This window comes from Capra hircus, unplaced genomic scaffold (genome assembly GCF_001704415.2).
Source record: "Capra hircus breed San Clemente unplaced genomic scaffold, ASM170441v1, whole genome shotgun sequence".
NCBI classification, from domain to species: Eukaryota; Metazoa; Chordata; class Mammalia; order Artiodactyla; family Bovidae; genus Capra; species Capra hircus.
Window position 1 is genome coordinate 15,091 of NW_017189559.1, and position 19,426 is coordinate 34,516.

Consider the following 19,426-nt stretch of genomic DNA (forward strand, 5'->3'; position numbering starts at 1 on the left):
CAAGCCTAAGATGGACTGATAACATATTGTACCTTAACTATGGACATAATGTAACTTTTAATATTGATTATGTTTTAACTTGGTTTAATGACTATTTTGCCTTATATCTGTAACTGTATAATGGGATATGTTTCTAACTGTCTGAAAACCTTTAAGTTACAAATAGTTGTACAGGCTCCTACAAGTGCCACAGCCTCCTCCAACTATTACTTGGGGCCCCTGGATCAGAGACACTCAATATGAGGGTTAGGTGAATATGTTACCTCCACAATTTAGGGATGACATCCCTCAAAAGCAAGAAGTAGTTACGGAATGAAAATGATGCTCCTTTCCCTTGGCAACACAATTCTTCTAAAAGAGAAGGGAGGAATGAGAGAGTCAATTTTTAGGTAGGTTGATAAGAAGTCCATGGTCCCTGAAGAGGAGCAAGGGGTCTGGGGCTCTCAAAGAGGAGATAGGGGTCTGGAATTCTCAAGAAGAAGGAAAGGATTAACATTTTTTCTACATTCCTTAGTCTTAGTGCAGTAGACCCGGGTTCTATCCCTGGGTTGGGAAGATCCCCTGGAGAAGGAAATGGTAACCCACTCCAGTACTCTTGCCTGAAAAACTCCATGGACTGTCTGCTGAGGAGCCTGGTAGCCGACAGTCCATGGAGTTGCAAAGAGTCACGACTGAGTGACTTTCACTAGTCTTAGTAAGGATTATATAACAGCAACGTATCCTGCTTGAGGACAAGTTTCTCCTTCTTGAGAACCTTCTGACTAATCTTGTTATCTTAAAATGTATATTATGAGAGTGGGTCTGGTAGAATCTTTCTATTGTTAATTCTAATCCTTTCATCTTAAAATGTAAATTTTGGGAGTGGGTCTAGTAAGATCTCTACAACCTTGAGACATTCTTTTGGTTTACTGTAATAACCAATTAAAAAGTACATAGCTCCCTTGCTAAGACTAGTTAGGGAAGCACTCTCCATCCCCCTTCCGATGTCTGAGTCAGAAACTTTCTCTGTCCCTTTTTATATTTTAATAAAATTCTGCTACAGAAAAGCTCTTGAGTGATCAAGCCTGGTCCCTGGTCCCAAAGCTAAATCTTCTTTGGAGATCACGAATCTGACATCATTCACTGTAAGCTATCAACTTCATGGCAAATAGATGGTAAAAAAGTGGAGACAGTGGCAGATTTTATATTCCTGGACTTCAACATCATTGCGGATGGTGACTACAGCCATGAAATTAAAAGACACTTCTTGGAAGAAAAGCCACGACAAACCTAGATGGCATGTTAAAAAGCAGAGACATCACTTTATTGATAAAAGTCCATATAGTCAATGCTATGGTTTTTCCAGTAGTCATGTACAGATGTAAGACCTGGACCATAAGGAAGGCTGAGTACCAAAGAAGTGATGCTTTCGAACTATGCTTCTGGAGAACACTCTTGAGAGTCCCTTGGACAGCAAGGAGATCAAACCAGTCAATCCTAAAAGAAATCAACCCTGAATATTCATTGCAAGGATTGATGCTGAAGCTCCAATACTTTGGCCACCTGATGCAAAGAGCTAACTTACTGGAAAAGACCCTGATGCTGGGAAAGATTGAGGGCAGGAGGAGAAGGGAGCAACAGAGGGTAAGATAGTTGGATGGCATCATCAACTCAATGGACATGAGTTTGAGCAACTTCCAGGAGATAGTGAAGGGCAGGTTAGCTTGGCGTGTTGCAGTCCATGGGGTCACAAAGAGTCGGAAATGACTTAGGGACTGAACAACAAGCCCATATGCACATATCCAACTTTCCCATTAAAACTGCAAAGCTCACTACATGGGGAGGGGCACTGCAGCATGAGTGAAACAGAAGTATTAGAGAGGGTTTTGACACATAGATACCTTTGGTCTTGTGTCTACAACATACAGGAACTGGCTCCCTGGGTTTGTCTGGCGAATAGCCTCTAGCAGGAGTTCATCATCTATGCAACGAGTATAAAATCCAGACAGAGGCTGGCTACAGCGGCAAATGGCAGCCTGTAAAGAAAAATGTGTCAGTTGAGTGATCATATTTACAGGTGGTCAAAAATCTTCCTTGTTCCCACGTTCAATGAGAAGAGGATGAGCCAACTCAGGATAGTGAAATTAAAAAAAAAATGTAGCTCTGAAATCCAACATTTCAGTAACATTGAGCTCAGCTTCCTTCCTCTCTCCCCACTCCAGCATGTGGGCTGTATTACTACAAACTGTTGCTCAGATAGTCTTTTCTTTCTTCTACACGGCTAAGATTCCCAACCCAGTCTTGACAAACCCAGACTACAATAAAATCACATCTTGAGATTTTTTAATAAAATTTTATCTATTTTTAATTTGTATTAGGCTAGTATTTTTTTTCAATTTTCTTGCTTTTTATAGTCCCAGTGATATCACTCATATACCAGAGGCTCACTTAAGAATTAAAGATAAAACAAAGATCTAGAGTTTCTTAAGAGAACAGAATTCACTCATTTTAGGAGTTAATGTCAAATCATAGTACTGGTTTAAAGCAATTTTAATATGAAAACAGCACAGCTATGTAGCAGGTACACCTAATAATGATCAGTTAATGAACTGCCTTACATTTTGGTGGTGTTGTTATATAGTCTGCTTACTTCGACAGTCTGACACAGACAACCACTTATATTACTATACTCTTTAGCATTTGCATACCTGAGAACTTGACTATTTGTCTAATTCCAGATCTCAGAGAGACCACAAGAGGAAAGAACTATTATCCCTTCTTATGGAAGGGGACTCAGAGGAGTCAAGTGCTTTCCCATAAGGCCCTAAATTATATGAAAAACAGTGAGAAAGAATAAGGAAATCTGTGTTATAGTGAGAGGCAACACTCTACAAATATTCTTCCATATGACTGTTCCCATTCTTTAACAGTTACTTGCCATCAAGCAGGAGCTGGCAGAGCAGGAAAGAAATAAATGAACACACTACAAATGCCACTTAACATCTGCATAGCACTTTAAAATTTACAAAGTACACATATATTTTTTCTGATGTGACCCACTTAAAACCCCTCAAAAGTACTAAAGTTCTGAGAAGTAACATGTTTGAGGTCACAAAGCTAGTAAGTGACAGTAGTGTGACTTAAACCCAGGTCTCCTAGAGCCAAGTTTAGTTCTCATCAGAGAAGTTTTGTCAACTCACATTGTTCTCTTTGTAGAAGTAGGAGAGCACAGGCACACGTTCTTTACTTCTGAATTTCGAACTTCCAACCACCGTTCCCAATGTAACAGATTTAGGAACCACTATTTCAGGAGGGTAGGTACTGCATATCTAAAAGAAAACAAACTCAATTTTTTAAATTTAATCTTCCTACATTTTTTTTTTTACCTGCTAGCAGCAACAGGTTGGAATAGCAACCACTCAAGCATTAGCTGTCCATTATTTATCAACTAGAATCATCGATTCCTCAAAAATAAGAACAAAAATATCCTTGATGTAAAAAGCTCTTCCAAGTATGCTATTATTTTCTAGAAATGAAAATATTGAGATCTATAAGGACAAAATGTACTTTAGGAATAAGTAACAATATAGGAAGAAACATTTTACACATGTCACATTGCTAGAGGAGTTGAAGCATGTCCTATATGACTACACTGGGAAAGGGCAAAAGCTTCAACTGTTGTCTGGTTTTCCCCAGACTTTACTCCTTTTCCCTTTGTTAATTTTTGCCTTCTATATTTTCACTGCAATGAACCACAGTCACAAGTGACTATATGCCAGGTCCTCCTAGTGAATCAATACACTTGAGAGCTTCTATATTTGGCCCAGAAATCTTTCTGGAGATCTAGGCTCAATGCTTGATATCAAATACCTGATTTTTTAAATCACCTTAAACTCACATCTAAAACTTAAGATGCTGTCTGACCCTCTTGTAATCCTTATCTTGCTAACATATCCATACCCACTTCGGTCATCTAAGCCAGAAACCAGGAAACCTGTGATGCCTACTAAACTTCCCCCTCTTTCTCCCAGCCACATTAAAGTGTCACCAGGTTCTTTAACTTCTACTACCTAAATATCTGTTAAAACTATCTCCTCCTCACCATCCATAGCCATTGCCTTACTTCAGGTTCTCATCACTTCTCATATCACTCTCCTGCATTCTTAACTCCAGCAAACCAATTCTTCATACCAATATCAAAGTTATCTTTTTAAAATACAAATATACTTACAGACATTTCCAGATCAAAATATTCTTGTGGTTACGGTCCTCAGGATAACGTTCAAATTCTTCAGTTTATCCCTGATCTGAGTTCACTTACTGACCTCTTTCCTTCGCTCCCTTATAAGTTAAGATAGAATCCCTTCTCTAGGCTATTCCCCAGCACTTAAGGCTCTTACTGGCATTCCAGTTTGAATTCCACATTCTTCACCTACGCTCCCATAGCACCCTATTCTTTAGACTATGAGAACTCTGAGTTGGTGTTTTAAATGCATTAGTTATTTAATAAAAATCTTGTTGAATGGCTGAATGCTGAATGAAAAGGAGAGATAATGGGTGGTTTTTTTCCCTTTTCAAAACTTTGTTTGCTGAAATACTTCTGTTTCAATTACGTGAACCAAAAGAAAACAGTAACAAAATTACCTCATAGTTTCTGTTGGCATCTGTTATGGTCCAGTACCTGTTAGGAATTCCCATACGTCCAAAATCTGATCTTTGGTCAATCAGCTTCCATCCACTTTCCCTCATGTCTTTTGAGAACTTGGGATTATATGAAAAAGCATACAGATCTTCAGGTAATTCTATAGAAGAAATATAGGCATGAAAACAAAGTAATAATGAATAAAACTTAACACCAAATAATGCAATAAAAGCTAGATTTTCTTCTCCCTAAGGGAGTATTTGTCATCAGCCTCTGAAAAAGGCAATAATTTGTGTACAAGGTTGCCTTTATTTGTGTACAAGGAATAAGAACTGAAATAATGCTTCACAATCTTCTTTTAAAAATATTTATATGATCCCAACACAAAGCAGGAACATTCTGCCTAGTTTCCAGTAAAATGCTGGATAATGGACAGAACTCAATTTTCCAGTTTTCACATGCTGAGAAAGTGGTCCTTACCAAAATTTTTAACTGATCTTCAATGTCCTAACTGCAGTATTTGTTGTAACATATAGAAAAACATTAGCAGTGTTCTTGCATTTTGTTTAGTCAAAACAAGTACTTGCTTCTGGCTGAAAAATGGCCATCTCTTCTTGTCAACCCCACTTCTTCTTTCACAAGATTCAACATATACTCAATAACTCATTTGATCAATTTATGTGGCAACAAATTGACTATGTGGCAATAAAAGAGAAACCCAAGTAAGACGGTAGGCAGTGAGAGAGGGCATCAGAGGAAAGACAAACTGGAACCACAATCACAGACAACTAGCCAATCTGATCACATGGACCACAGCCTTGTCTAACTCAGTGAAACTAAGCCATGCTGTGTGGGGCCACCCAACACTGACGGGTCATGGTGGAAAGGTCTGACAGAATGTGGTCCACTGGAGAAGGGAATGGCAAACCACTTCAGTATTCTTGCCTTGAGAACCCCATGAACAGTATGAAAAGGCAAAAAGATAGGAAACTAAAAAGATGAACTCCTCAGGTCAGTAGGTTCCCAATATGTTACTAGAGATCAGTGGAAAAATAACTCCAGAAAGAATGAAGGTATAGAGCCAGAGCAAAAACAACACTCAGTTGTGGATGTGACTGGTGACAGAAGCAAGGTCCAATGCTGTAAAAAACAATACTGCATAGGAGCCTGGAATGTTAGGTCCACGCACCAAGGCAAATTGGAAGTGGTCAAACAAGAGATGGAAAGAGTGAACACTGACATTCTAGGAATCATTGAACTAAACAACAGAATGAACTCTGTTAATTTCCAAGGCAAGCCATTCAACTTCACGGTAATGCAAGTCTATTCCCTGACCAGTAACGCTGAAGAAGCTGAAGTTGAACAGTTCTTTGAAGACCTACAGGACTTTTTAGAACTAACACCCAAAAAAAGATGTCCTTTTCATTATAGAGGACTGGAATGCAAAAGTAGGAAGTCAAGAAACACCTGGACTAACAGGCAAATTCAGCCTTGGAGTACAGAATAAAGCAGGGCAAAGGCTCATAGAGTTTTGCCAAGAGAATGCACTGGTTATAGCAAACACCCTCTTCCAACAACACAAGAAAAGACTCTACACATGGACATCACCAGATAGTCAACACCAAAATCAGATTGATTATATTCTTTGCAGCCAAAGATGGAGAAGCTCTATACAGTCAGCAAAAACAAGACTGGGAGCTGACTGTGGCTCAGATCATGAACTCCTTATTGCCAAATTCAGACTGGAATTGAAGAAAGTGAGCAAAACCACTGGACCATTCAGGTATGACCTAAATCAAGTCTCTTATGACTATAGAGTGGAAGTGAGAAATAGATTTAAGGGACTAGATCTGATAGAGTGCCTGATGAACTATGGACAGAGGTTCATGACACTATATATGAGACAGGGATCAAGACAATCCCCAAGAAAAATAAATGCAAAAAGGCAAAATGACTGTCTGAAAAGCCTAACAAATAGCTGTGAAAAGAAGAGGAGTGAAAAGCAAAGAAGAAAAGGAAAGATATACACATTTGAATGCAGAGTTCCAAAGAATAGAAAGGAGAGATAAGAAAGCTTTCCTCAGTGATCAGTGCAAAGAAATAGAGGAAAACAATAGAATGGTAAAGACTAGAGACCTCTTCAAGAAAATGAGAGATACCAAGGGAACATATCATGCAAAGATGGGCTCAATAAAGGACAGAAATGGTATGGACCGAACAGAAGCAGAAGATATTAAGAAGAGGTGGAAGGATTACACAGAAGAACTGTACAGAAAAGATCTTCATGACCCAAATAATCATGATGCTGTGATCACTCATCTAGAGCCAGACATCCTGGAATGGGAAGTCAAGTGGGTCTTAGGAAGCATCACTACAAAGCTAGTGGAGGTGATGGAATTCCAGTGGAGCTATTTCAAATCCTGGAAGACGCTGCTGTGAAAGTGCTGCACTCAATATGCCAGCAGATTTGGAAAACTCAGCAGTGGCCACAGGACTGAAAAAGGTCAGTTTTCATTCCAATCCCAAACAAAGGCAATGCCAAAGAATGCTCAAACTATCACACAATTGCACTCATCTCACATGCTAGTAAAGTAATGCTTAAAATTCTTCAAGCCAGGCTTCAAAAATACGTGAACTGACAACTTCCAGATGTTCAAGCTGGATTTAGAAAAGGCAGAGGAACCAGAGATCAGATTGTCAACATCCGCTGGATCATCGAAAGAGCAAGAGAGTTTCAGAAAAAACATCTATTTGTGCTTTATTGACTATGCCAAAGCCTTTGACTGTGTGAATCACAATAAACTGTGGAAAATTCTGAAAGAGATGGGAATAATAAACCACCTGACCTGCTTCTTGAGAAACATGTATGCAGGTCAGGAAGCAACAGTTAGAACTAGACATGGAACAACAGACTGGTTCCAAATAGGAAAAGGAGTACATCAAGGCTGTATATTGTCACCCTGCTTATTTAGCTTATATGCAGAGTACATCATGAGAAATGCTGGGCTGGAAGAAGCACAAGCTGGAACCAAGATTGCTGAGAGAAATATCAATAACCTCAGATATGCAGATGACACCACCCTTATGGCAGAAAGTGAAGAGGAACTAAAAAGCCTCTTGATGAAAGTGAAAGAGGAGAGTGAAAAAGTTGGCTCAAAGCTCAACATTCAGAAAACGAAGATCATGGCATCTGGTCCCATCACTTCATGGAAAATAGATGGGGAAACAGTGGAAACAGTGTCAGACTTTATTTTGGGGTGCTCCAAAATCACTGCAGATGGTGATTGCAGCCATGAAATCAAAAGACGCTTACACTTCTTAGAAGGAAATTTATGACCAACCTAGATAGCATATTAAAAAGCAGAGACATTACTTTGTCGACAAAGGTCCATCTAGTCAAGGCTATGGTTTTTCCTGTAGTCATGTATGGATGTGTGAGTTGGACTGTGAAGAAGGCTGAGTGCCGAAGAATTGATGCTTTTGAACTGTGGTGTTGGAGAAGACTCTTGAGAGTCCCTTGGACTGCGAGGAGATCCAACCAGTCCATCCTAAAAGAGATCAATAATGGGTGTTCATTGGAAGGACTGATGCTGAAGCTGAAACTCCAGTACTTTGGCCACCTGTTGCGAAGAGCTGACTCATTGGAAAAGACCCTGATGCTGGGAAAGATTGAGGGCAGGAGGAGAAGCAGACGACAATGCATGAGATGTTTGGATGGCATCACTGACTCAATGGACATGGGTTTGGGTGAACTCCGAGTGTTTGTGATGGACAGGGAGTCCTGGCGTGCTGTGGTTCATGGGGTCGCAAAGAGTCAGACACGACTGAGTGACTGAACTGGACTGATCTATGGCAATAACTTCCAGAGATGGATGGAGTATTCCAGAACCTTTTACAAAATGCTGGGGCAGCTAACAGATAGCCTCTGACAATAGAATACCAGCAAATTCTAAGAAATTATTCTAGGCCACAGGTAGAAGAAAATGTAAAGGGAAATATAATTCAAATCCAGAGGAAGCTTATGGGTTAGCCACCTGGAGCTGGGCTGGAAGATAAGAAGGTGAGGACAGAGGAAGTAGGGATAACTGTGTTAAGCACTCTGGTAAATTTCCCTAGTTTGTTAGTTGGAACCAAAGGTCGGGGTAGGAACAACAAGCAAAACATAGAGCTTGCAAGGCAACAACAAAAAATTTTGCTCCAAAGCAGTCTTACTTCCTGAACTGTGGAAAAATTTACAAGTTGATATTTAAGATGAAAGAAAGAGAAGGAAGTAACATCTGTCAAACATCTACAATATACCAAGTACTGAATGAAAATGCATGAAACAACTATCATGGGGAGCTTATACTATTACTATTTTTACAGGTGACAAAGCTGACTTCAAAGGTTATGCATGTTGCCCAAATACCATGGAGCTGTAAGAGACAGAGCCCAGATTCAAACTTATTTAGGTCTATTGAACTCCATAGCCCATGATCCTTCCATTATGCTGTTCTGGTGGAGGAGTGGATAATTAAAAAACTATCTAAAACAGATAAAAATACTATCATAACTACCTGGTTGAGAAAGCTTTAGCAGTGAAATATAAACCTCATGGCACACAATATCAGATTCTAAAACAAAGTGGGCCAACCGGAAATTCTTGCAGCGGAGGATTAGGGGACACCCCAGGCTAGTGACAGGCAATTTCTCCACAGTTGCAATATGATGCAGTGCAATCTACAAAACAGAAAAAGAACAACAACAAGTCAGTATGCTTGACTCTCAGTAATGGTAACAGCATAACCAGAGAAGTGGTCATATCTACAGCCTATGACCATCCATTGTAAGGTAAAACTGGGTTTCTGTCAAACAGAAGTAAATAGTGGTAAAAAAAAAAAATCTGCCTGCATTGAAGGAGACCTGGGTTCAATCCCTGCATTGGGAAGATCCTCTGGAGAAAGGAATGGCTATCCACTCCAGTATTCTTGCCTGGAGAATTCCATGGACAGAGGAGCCTGGTGGGCTACAGTCCATGCATTGCAAAGAGTCAGACACAACCAAGCGACTAACACTATCACTTTCACACTTTCAATGAAAAGCAAATTATGGTACTATAAAACTTCTCTCTCCTTAGGGATATAAGGTTAAGACATTTATCAGGCAATTGTGGTGAATTTGGGTCAGAACAGATGGCTTCTGGAACTACTATTATTGTTTAGTCTCTGGGTTATCATGTCTGACTGTGTCTGTGCAGAGAGTCGTGTCCATGCAGAGTCGTGTTCGACTGTTTGCAATTCCATGGACTATAGCCTACCAGACTGGTGGAGTTTAAAAATCATAGTAGAATGATTGTCACAGAGGAAAATAGAACTTCCTTTTGTTCTATCAAATTACTAGTTAAAATGATTAATAATTGGTATTTTGCTTTATTGCTCATGAAGTGTTCCATGAGAATTAACTATTTAACCCCTGTAACAATGCTTTAAGGTATAATAATCCCATTTCAGAAACAAAGAAACCAAAGCTCTGAAAAGCGAATTCTTCATCAAAGGCATTCAGCCAAAAAGTAGCACAGACAGAATTTGAACCATGGCAGTCTAACTTTGTTCACGGTTATTTCTCTAGAAATTCTAAAAACTCTAGTCCTGGAATTAAACTAGAGGAAGATTTATCTTCCACATCTTAGACTCTAGTGATAGTAAAGAAGAAATGAAGGAATTTTTTACCTAAGTGACTCAGGGAATAAGTAGAAACTATAAGACTAAGGACTAAAATAACTATACATAAGCACTGTACTGTAGTTAAGAAAGTTATTTCCCATGGGAGTACAGGTTAATAACTCTGATTTTTAAAAAAAATATGAAGAATTATTAAATCTTTAGTTTTATTATCCCTGCTCATGCTAATGCAGCAAAAAAGAAATGCATGGAAAAGGAACTGGTACAAGAAACTGCATACAAATAATGCAAGTCTCTCTTTATAATTTCAAAATGCCATGGAATCATAGTTTTACATTTTTAGTCTTTGATGTTCTCCCCTACTTGTGTCTCTGATGTTTCCTGCCACTAAAGCCTAAGTGTACTCTTCATTTTCTGGACTTCCTGACCTGCCTGGAATGGCCATCCTATCATCATTGTATTTTCTTTTCCTCCATCTCACACAATCTATGCCCCCGCTTCCATTTATTTTGAAAAGAAATATCTTTCAGGAAATCTTTTAATCATACCCATCATCTAAGAATGAGGTAGATGCAGGACTATTCACATATTCCAAGAAGGAATTTTTCATCTTAATGTCTGTCTTAACTATTTTGTCAAACTTAATTCCTGTTGTGGCAGTTTTGAAGGGTCAAAAAACTACTGATAATGTAACAGGAATTAATATATCAAATTTTAAGAAATTCAAAGCCCTCCTGATAAATATGGTAGATCTATGTTTGAGCAGTAAAACACCGACCACTGAGAACAGGTGCCAGGCAAAAAGCTGCTGACTTAGAAAGAGGCAGAAAGTGAAGCAGACTAAGGCTGGAAAGAGCTTCATTAACAGTACTAACTGGGTAAATATGCCTCCTTTGACATATAGAAAGTTAACATAAATTCTCCCTTCCTGATCTAGTTCATTAGATTTGAAATAATATCCAGTAGAAACAAATTTGGAGATGTATGCTGTCTGTAAATGCAGGTAGAAAGAGGAAAGGCTCATGACACAGTACTAAAGAACTGGTTCCCAAACTGTTAGAAACTAAAGAGTCCTTACTAAGTATATAATCTAACCACCTCATTTTACAGATGAGGAAACTGAAGGCCAGAAAGCAAGAGTCACTTGCCCAAGTTCATATAGCCAGTTAGTGTACAACTGAGTCCAGTTAAAACCAACTTTCCTGATTCTTCTTTTCTCAATCCTTTCATCATACCAAAGTGAACAAGATATAATGTCATATGGTAAAAGTCATGGTATTTTTTAAAAAGGAAGTATTAAAATACTTTTTAAAATGTATAGTCTGTTTAATTCATTTTATACTTATATAATAGTCTCTATCATGTGCCAGACATGATTTTAGGTACAACATTAACTTTTTTATTCCTATAACCAGGCATTATGATTTCCTTTATTTTATGGATAAGGGAAGTGAGCCTCAGAGAAGTTAAATAACTTGCCCAAGGTTACAAAGGTAGTAAATGTTGAAGCTGGGATTTCATTCTGAACACACTAGCTCTAGTCTTAATTGCTGTGCTATGCCATATACCAGAAGCATGTTTTACTTGTTACAGAGGTCTAAGCATAAATCTAGCTAATGATTAAGATTAAATGATGATACTCTAGGATAAGTAAAGCATAAAGTAATGTAAAGTAATGTTACTAGTGCTAAACTAATTAGAACTAATTAGAGAATATTATTTAAAGATGTAACAATACACACACACAAACACACACACCACTGTGTCTTAGGTCAGACAGCTGGTCTATATTATTGATACCCAAAATAGAGTCCATGGGCCACCAGCATCACCTGAGAGCATTTTAGAAATTTAAAATCTTAGGCCTGAGATTCTGCATTTTTAATAAGCTCCCAGGTTATACGGATGTTCTTAGTTGTTGAACCAACTTTATGTGTAGCAATTTTATGTGTTGCAAGGTTTTAAGTTACATCAGGATGCTTACCAAGTAGGCATCTTGAAAATAACTAGAGACCACTTTACCTTAAAATATTGAGGAAAAGTCTCATATAGTTTAAAATGACTATAGTGAACATCTTGGGGGAAGAGAAATCATATGATTCAATTTATGAAAAGATCCACCCAGAATAGAGTCTGTGAAGAAAAGGTTTTACAGCAATTTAACTGTAATTTCAAAAAACTGCCATGTGAGAAAGCATGTATACAAAATTCTTCAAGACTCTTTGATATTTCTTCTTATGAACATACATACCCATGTCTCTTTTCGGGCTGCACCAGAAGCTTCCACATAGATCAGGTGGGTTGCAGTAAGATACAGACTTCCATTTGCTGGTTTCTTACCTACATAACGATCCAGTAATTTCACGTTTTCTACCTGTTATAAGGGTGGGGTGGAGAAAAATGCTTAAGTTATCAACTCACCATCTGTGATTAAAGTGGGGTAACTCAAAGTAAAACAAATACTGTTAATTTACTACAAAATTTTGAGTTTTTCTAGTTTCTGTCATGGTAACAAACTAGTATGATCTGTGTTTCCTTTTCCTAAATCAACCATGAAGAAACTATAAAAGTGAGAGGGAAACATGGATTCTAAGAAGGATTAAAATTCTAGATGATGTTAGTATGATGGAGTAGATGTGTGTAAAAGATAAATAGGACATGGATGAGGTACTAATCTTATTGGAGAAAAGTAGCAGTTATTGTGCATGGAAAAATCAGTAAGGGTAAATAACATGAGATTAGATCTTAACTTTAAGATCTTAGGTTAAAGTGCAAGAAAATAGAATATATAAATTTCTAAAAAGCAGGAGAAATGTTGATTTATCCCAATGGAAAGTAGAAAGAAAAAACCCAAAAGAGTACCATAAATGGAAATTATAAAATTAAATGCCAGAAATAAGTCCTAATATAAGAGAAATTACAGCAAATATACACAAATTAAACTTAGCAATTAATAGACTTATAGAGTGAATTAAAACAAATACTCAACAATACTCAGTCTAAAAGATATATACCTAAAATAAAGAGATGTAAACAAGTTGAAAATAAAAAGATAGGGAAGATATACTGACAAATATGAACAAAGCTTGAGTAGCAGTCTTAAAATCTGACAAAATAGAATTAAGAGGCAAAGAACAGGACAAAATACATCTTGCATCATGTACTTGCTTATAGCAGAATTGCAGAGACAAAGGAAACACTTGGATATTTTAACACTTTAGTTAGGAATTGATAGATTAAACATACAAAAACAAAAAAACAAAAATGAAGAGAGATAGAGAATACTTTTACAGTACAACTATAAATTTCAAGTTATTATATATACAGAGAACTCTATATCCAACAAATAAAGAACATAAAATCATTCAAGGCAAATAACAGAACACTTCTAAAAAGACATCATGACAATGTCTATAAAGGAAGACTCAATAAATTCCAAAGGTTTGATATCACACAATCTGCATTCTTAAACCATAATACAATGATATTAGAAATTAATAACAGAATAATAGACAAAGTTAGCATATATTAGGAAACAAAATTATTAAATTAACCTTGGGTTAAAAGCAAGCCATAAATGAATTCATAAATATTTAAAATTGAAAAACAATAAAAACACAGCAAATGAAAAATTGTGGGATATAGCTGAAGCAGAACTAAGAAGGAAATGTACAGTTTTAAGTACACTTATTAAACAGAAATATTAATAAACTAATCATCCAATACAATGAAGAAAGCCAAAGAACAGAGAAAAAAGACAAATTACAGAAATTAATAATCAGATAATCACCCCAATATACACAGACACACCAAAAATAAACAACAGAAAAGATGAACAAAATTAGAATTTAATTCTTTAAAAAGCTTAATAGATCTTTGAGAAGACTGGTCAAGTAAAAAAAAAAAAGGGAAGAAGCAAATACACAAAATACAGAATGTAAAAGGAAAAACAATGCAACAAATTTCTTTAAATGAGAGTATTATGAACAATATGCTAATACACTGAAAAACCTACATGAAGTGAAAAAATTCCAAGGAGAATCCCTCAGGTCCAGAGGGATTTGCTAGTAAAATCCACCAAACTTTCATGAAACAAACTATCTTATCCAATTGATTCCAGTGTTAGAAAAAGAATGACAGTTAGTCTAATTTATCTATGAGGCTAGCATAATCCTCATTCTAAAACCAAAGAGACAACTATAAGAGATGAAAATTTGTATAATTTCACTTATGAAATATAGATGCAAAAATTCAAATAAAATTATTTAGTGAATCAACAGTGTATTTTCAAAAATATATTCATTTGATCAGGTATTTAACTCAAGAAAGTAGAGAGTTCAACACTGAAAAATTTCAAAGGAATATATCACATGAATAAATTAAAAGAAAAAAATCAAATGATTTACCTCAATTGATAGAAAAAAATACTTTTGAGTTCACTTCTATTTATGATGCTAACCCTTAGTGAATTAGGAACAGAAGTAAACATCCACAACTTGGTAAAGATTATATATTAAAAGCCTACAAACAATGTCATGTGTAATGGAGAAACTAAATGCATTACTTAAAAATCACAAACAAGATAAAGTGGACCCATCTGTCACTGCTACTCTTTTAAATATCCTGCTGCTGCTAAGTCACTTCAGTCCTGTCCGACTCCGTGCGACCCCATAGACAACAGCCCACCAGGCTCCCCCGTCCCTGGGATTCTCCAGGCAAGAGTACTGGAGTGGGTTGCCATTGCCTAAATAGAAGATTATAACCCCGTCAATAGCTAAATAAATTTTAAAAGAGAAGAGTGAAGAAAGGAAGATCTGCTCTACTAGATATTAAGATATAGGGTTAAAAAAAAAAAGCCTGAAATACTAGTACAAAACTATACAAATAGATCAGTGATAAAGGCTCACAGCTCAAAGGCAAACTTCCGTATGAATGGGCACTTCATATAGGATAAACGTGGCACTACTAATTGTGAACGAAAGATATAAGTACTTATCAAATGTGTGGGGAAAACTGTACCAATACATGAAGAAAAATAAAACTAGATCCTTATGTATTACCATATGCAAAAGTGTAATCTAGATATATCTATATGTAAGAAGAAAAACTATAAAGTTACTAGAAAATATAAACTATGTCAGATAGAGGGACAGGAAAAGACTTGAAAAATCAATCAGTAACAGAATGGAAAAGACTTGAAAAATCAATCAGTAACAGAATGGGAGAAAATATATAAAATGTCTAAAACTAACAACAGATCATTATCTAGACTATATAAGGGACTCTGTAACTCAATGAAAAAAAGACAGAAGCTCTAATAGAAAAGCGGGCAAAAATATAAGAACAGGCAAGTTACAGAATAGGAAATCCAATAGGCATACAACCATGAAGAGACACTCAAATACTGGTAATTACATAAGTGAAAATTAAAACTACAAGATATTTCTTTAAGTCTGTAAGACTGGAGAAAACTGGAAGGCTAGAAAATGCCACGTGTCAGTAGGGTGTTGGGGATAAAAGAACCCTCTTCTGTTACAACTGTCAGGGGGTGACAGGGTATAGACAGACTGAGACCACTTAGGAGATCAATCTGGTACCACATAGTTAAAGTAACAAAGTACACTCCATGATCCAGAAATTCTATTCCTAAAAACTAGTCCAAAGAAGTTTTATTATAGGTCCTAAAGAGGACACATACAATACAGAATATTTCCATCACAGGGAGAATAGATAACTCAAGATGTAGTGCAGCATTAAGCAGGCATTAGAAGCAATGGGTGGATTTAATTTAGATAACCATTATATCTACTGCTGTGGGCAAGAATCCCTTGGAAGAAATGGAGTTGCCCTCATAGTCAACAAGAGTCTGAAATGCAGTACTTGGGTGCAATCTCAGAAACGACAGAATAATCTTGGTTCATATCCAAGGCAAACCATTCAACATCACAGTAATCTAAGTCTATGCCCCAATCACTAATGCTGAAGAAGCTAAAGTTGACCAGCTCTATGAAGACCTACAACACTTTTTAGAACTAACATCAAAGAAGATATCCTTTTCATCATAGGTTATTGGAATGCAAAAGTAGGAGGTCAGGAGATACCTGCAATAACAGGCAAGTTTGGCCTTGGCATACAAAATGAAGCAGGGCAAAGGATAATAGAGTTTTGCTAAGAGAACACACTGGTTATAGCAAACACTCTGTTCCAACAACACAAGAGATGACTCTACACATGGACATTACCAGAAAGTCAATACCAAAATCATATTATGTTCTTTGCAGCTGAAGATGTAGAACTTTTTCTATACAGTCAGTAAAAACAAGACCTGGAGCTGACTATGGTTCAGATCATGAGCTCCTTATTGCAGAATTCAGGCTTAAATTGAAGGAAGTAGGGAAAACTAGGCCATTCAGGTATGACCTAAATCAAATTCTTATGACTACACAGTAGAGGCGACAAATAGAATCAAGGAATTAGATCTGGTAGATGGAGTGTCTGAGGGACTATGGACAAAGGTTGGTAAAACTGCACCAGGAGACAGTGACCAAAACCACCCCCTAGGAAAAGAAATTCAAGGCAAAGTGGTTGTCTGAGAAGGCTTTACAAATAGCTGAGAAAAGAAGATAAGTGAAAGACAAGGGAGAAAGGGAAAGATATACTCAACTGAATGCAGAGTTCCAGAGGATAGCAAGGAGAGATAAGAAGGCCTTCTTATATGAACAATGCAAAGAAATAGAGGAAAACAATAGAATGGGAAAGATTTCTTCAAGAAAATTAGTGATATCAAGGGAAAATTTCTTGCAAGGATGGGCACGATAAAGGACAGAAACAGTAGGACCTAACAGAAACAAAAGAGGTTAAGAAGAGGTGGCAATAATATATACAAGAATTATACAAGAAAGGTCTTAATGGCCCAGAAAACCACAATGGTGTGGTTATTCAACTAGAGCCAGACATCCTGAAATGTGAAGACAAGTAAGCCTTAGGAAGTATTACTACAAACAAAGTTAGTGGAGATGACAGAATTCTAGCTGAGCTATTTCAAATCCTAAAATATGATGATGCTAAAGTGCTGCACTCAATATGCCACAAATTTGGAAAACTCGGCAGTGGCCACAGCACTGGAAAAGGTTAGTTTTCATTCAAATCCCAAAGAAGGACAATGTGAAATAATGTTCAAACTACTGTACAGTTGCGCTCATTTCACATCCTAGCTAGGTTTCGTTCAAAATATTTCAAGCTAGGCTTCAGCAGCTCATGAACCAAGAACTCCAGATGTACAAGCTGGGTTTTGAAGGGCAGAGGAACCAAAGATCAAATTGCCATTATTTATTGGATCATGGAGTAAGCAAAAGAGTTCCAGAAAAACTTCTGCTTCATTGACTAAACTACGGCCTTTGACTGGGTGGATGAAAACAAACTGGAAAATTCTAAAAGAGATGGGAGTACCAGACCACATTACCTGTTTCCTGAGAAACCTGTATGAGGGTGAAGAAGCAAGTTAGAACCGGACATAGACTGGTTCCAAATTGGGAAAGGAGTATATCAAGGCTGTATATTGTCACCCTGCTTATTTAGCTTAAGCAGAGTACATCTATGCAAAATGCTTGGCTGGATGAATCATAAGCTGAAATCAAGATTACTGGAAGAAATATCAATAACCTCAGATATGCAGATAATACCACTCTAATGGCAAAAAGTGAAGAGGAACTAAAGAGACTCTTGATAAAGGTGAAAGAGGAGAGTGAAAAAGCTGGCTTAAAACACAACATTAAAAAAACTAAGATAATGGCATCTGGTCCCATCTCTTCATGCCAAATAGAAGAGGAAAAAGGGGAAGCAGACAGATTTTCTTTTCTTGGGCTTCAAAATCCCTGTGGACAGTGACTGCAGCCATGAAATTAAAAGTCCCTTCCTCCTTGGATAGAAAGCTATGACAAACCCACACAGGATGTTAAAAAGCAGAGACATCACTTTGCCAACCAAGGTCCATATAATAAAAGCTATGGCTTTTCCAGTAGTCATGTACATATGTGAGAGTTGGTCCATAAAGAAAGCTGAGCACCAGAGAATTGATGCCTTCTGCTTGTTGCACTGAAGAAAACTCTTGAGTCTCCTGGACAGAAAGGAATTCAAACCAGTCAATCCTAAAGGAAATCAAACCTAAATATTCATTGGAAGGACTGTTCGTGCAGTTGAAGCTCCAATACTTTGGCCACCTGATGCAAAGAGTCAACTCACTGGAAAAGACTGATGGTGGGAAACCCAGAAGGCAAAAGGAGAAGGGGACGACAGAGGATGAGGTCCTTAGATAGCATCACTGACTCAATGGACATGAATTTGAGCAAACTCCGGGAGACAGTGGAGGACAGAGGAGCCTAGCATACTACAGTTCATGGAGTCCCGAAGAGTAGGACACAAGTTAATAACCAAACAACAAGAAAAGGAGCAACAGGTTAGAGGTACACATAGAAACATGAATAGATGCAAAAATGAATGGCTTAGTGAAAAAATAAGAAGCAGAGTGAAATACTGAAGATATCACTAGTTACATAAATACAAATTCATGCAATTCCATCATGCTTGGAAGGATATATTCAAATATTCAGTTGAGTTCAGTTACTCAGTCATGTCCGACCCTTTGCAATCCCCTGAACCACAGCACGCCAGGCTTCCCTGTCCATCACCAACTGCGGGAGCTTGCTCAAACTCATATCCATTGAGTCAGTGATGCCATCCAACCATCTCATCCTCTGTCATCCCCATCTCCTCATGCCTTCAGTCTCTCCCATCATGAAGGTCTTTTCAAATGAGTCAGTTCTTCCTATCAGGTGGCCAAAGTATTAGAGCTTCAGCTTCAGCATCAGTCCTTCCAATGAATATTCAGGACTGATTTCCTTTAGGATGGACTGGTTGGATCTCCTTGCAATCCAAGAGAATCTCAAGAGACTTTCCCAACACCACAGTTCAAAACCATCAATTCTTTGGCACTCAGCTTTCTTTATACTCCAACTCTCATATCCATACATGAATAATGGAAAAAAACATAGCTTTGACTAGATGGACTTTTGCCAGAAAGTAATGTCTCTGCTTTTTAATATGCTGTCTAGGTTGGTCATAAGTTTTCTTCCAAGGAGCAAGCTTT

General features: G+C 37.4%; 1 protein-coding gene across 1 annotated transcript in view; it reads right to left on the reverse strand.

Moving 5' to 3' along the window:
* Nucleotides 1-263: 263 nt before the first annotated feature.
* The window catches only part of LOC102177151 (myotubularin-related protein 8), a 35,034-nt gene continuing 15,871 nt past the window's right edge, over nt 264-19,426 (reverse strand). The window contains exons 2-7 of the mRNA XM_018044466.1: nt 12,533-12,655; nt 9,178-9,340; nt 4,624-4,781; nt 3,180-3,308; nt 1,881-2,015; nt 264-351 (exon numbers count right to left, since the gene is read on the reverse strand). Of these exons, the coding sequence (XP_017899955.1) occupies nt 289-351; nt 1,881-2,015; nt 3,180-3,308; nt 4,624-4,781; nt 9,178-9,340; nt 12,533-12,655 (771 nt within the window). The 3' untranslated portion in view covers nt 264-288. The remainder of the gene's footprint in view (nt 352-1,880; nt 2,016-3,179; nt 3,309-4,623; nt 4,782-9,177; nt 9,341-12,532; nt 12,656-19,426) is intronic.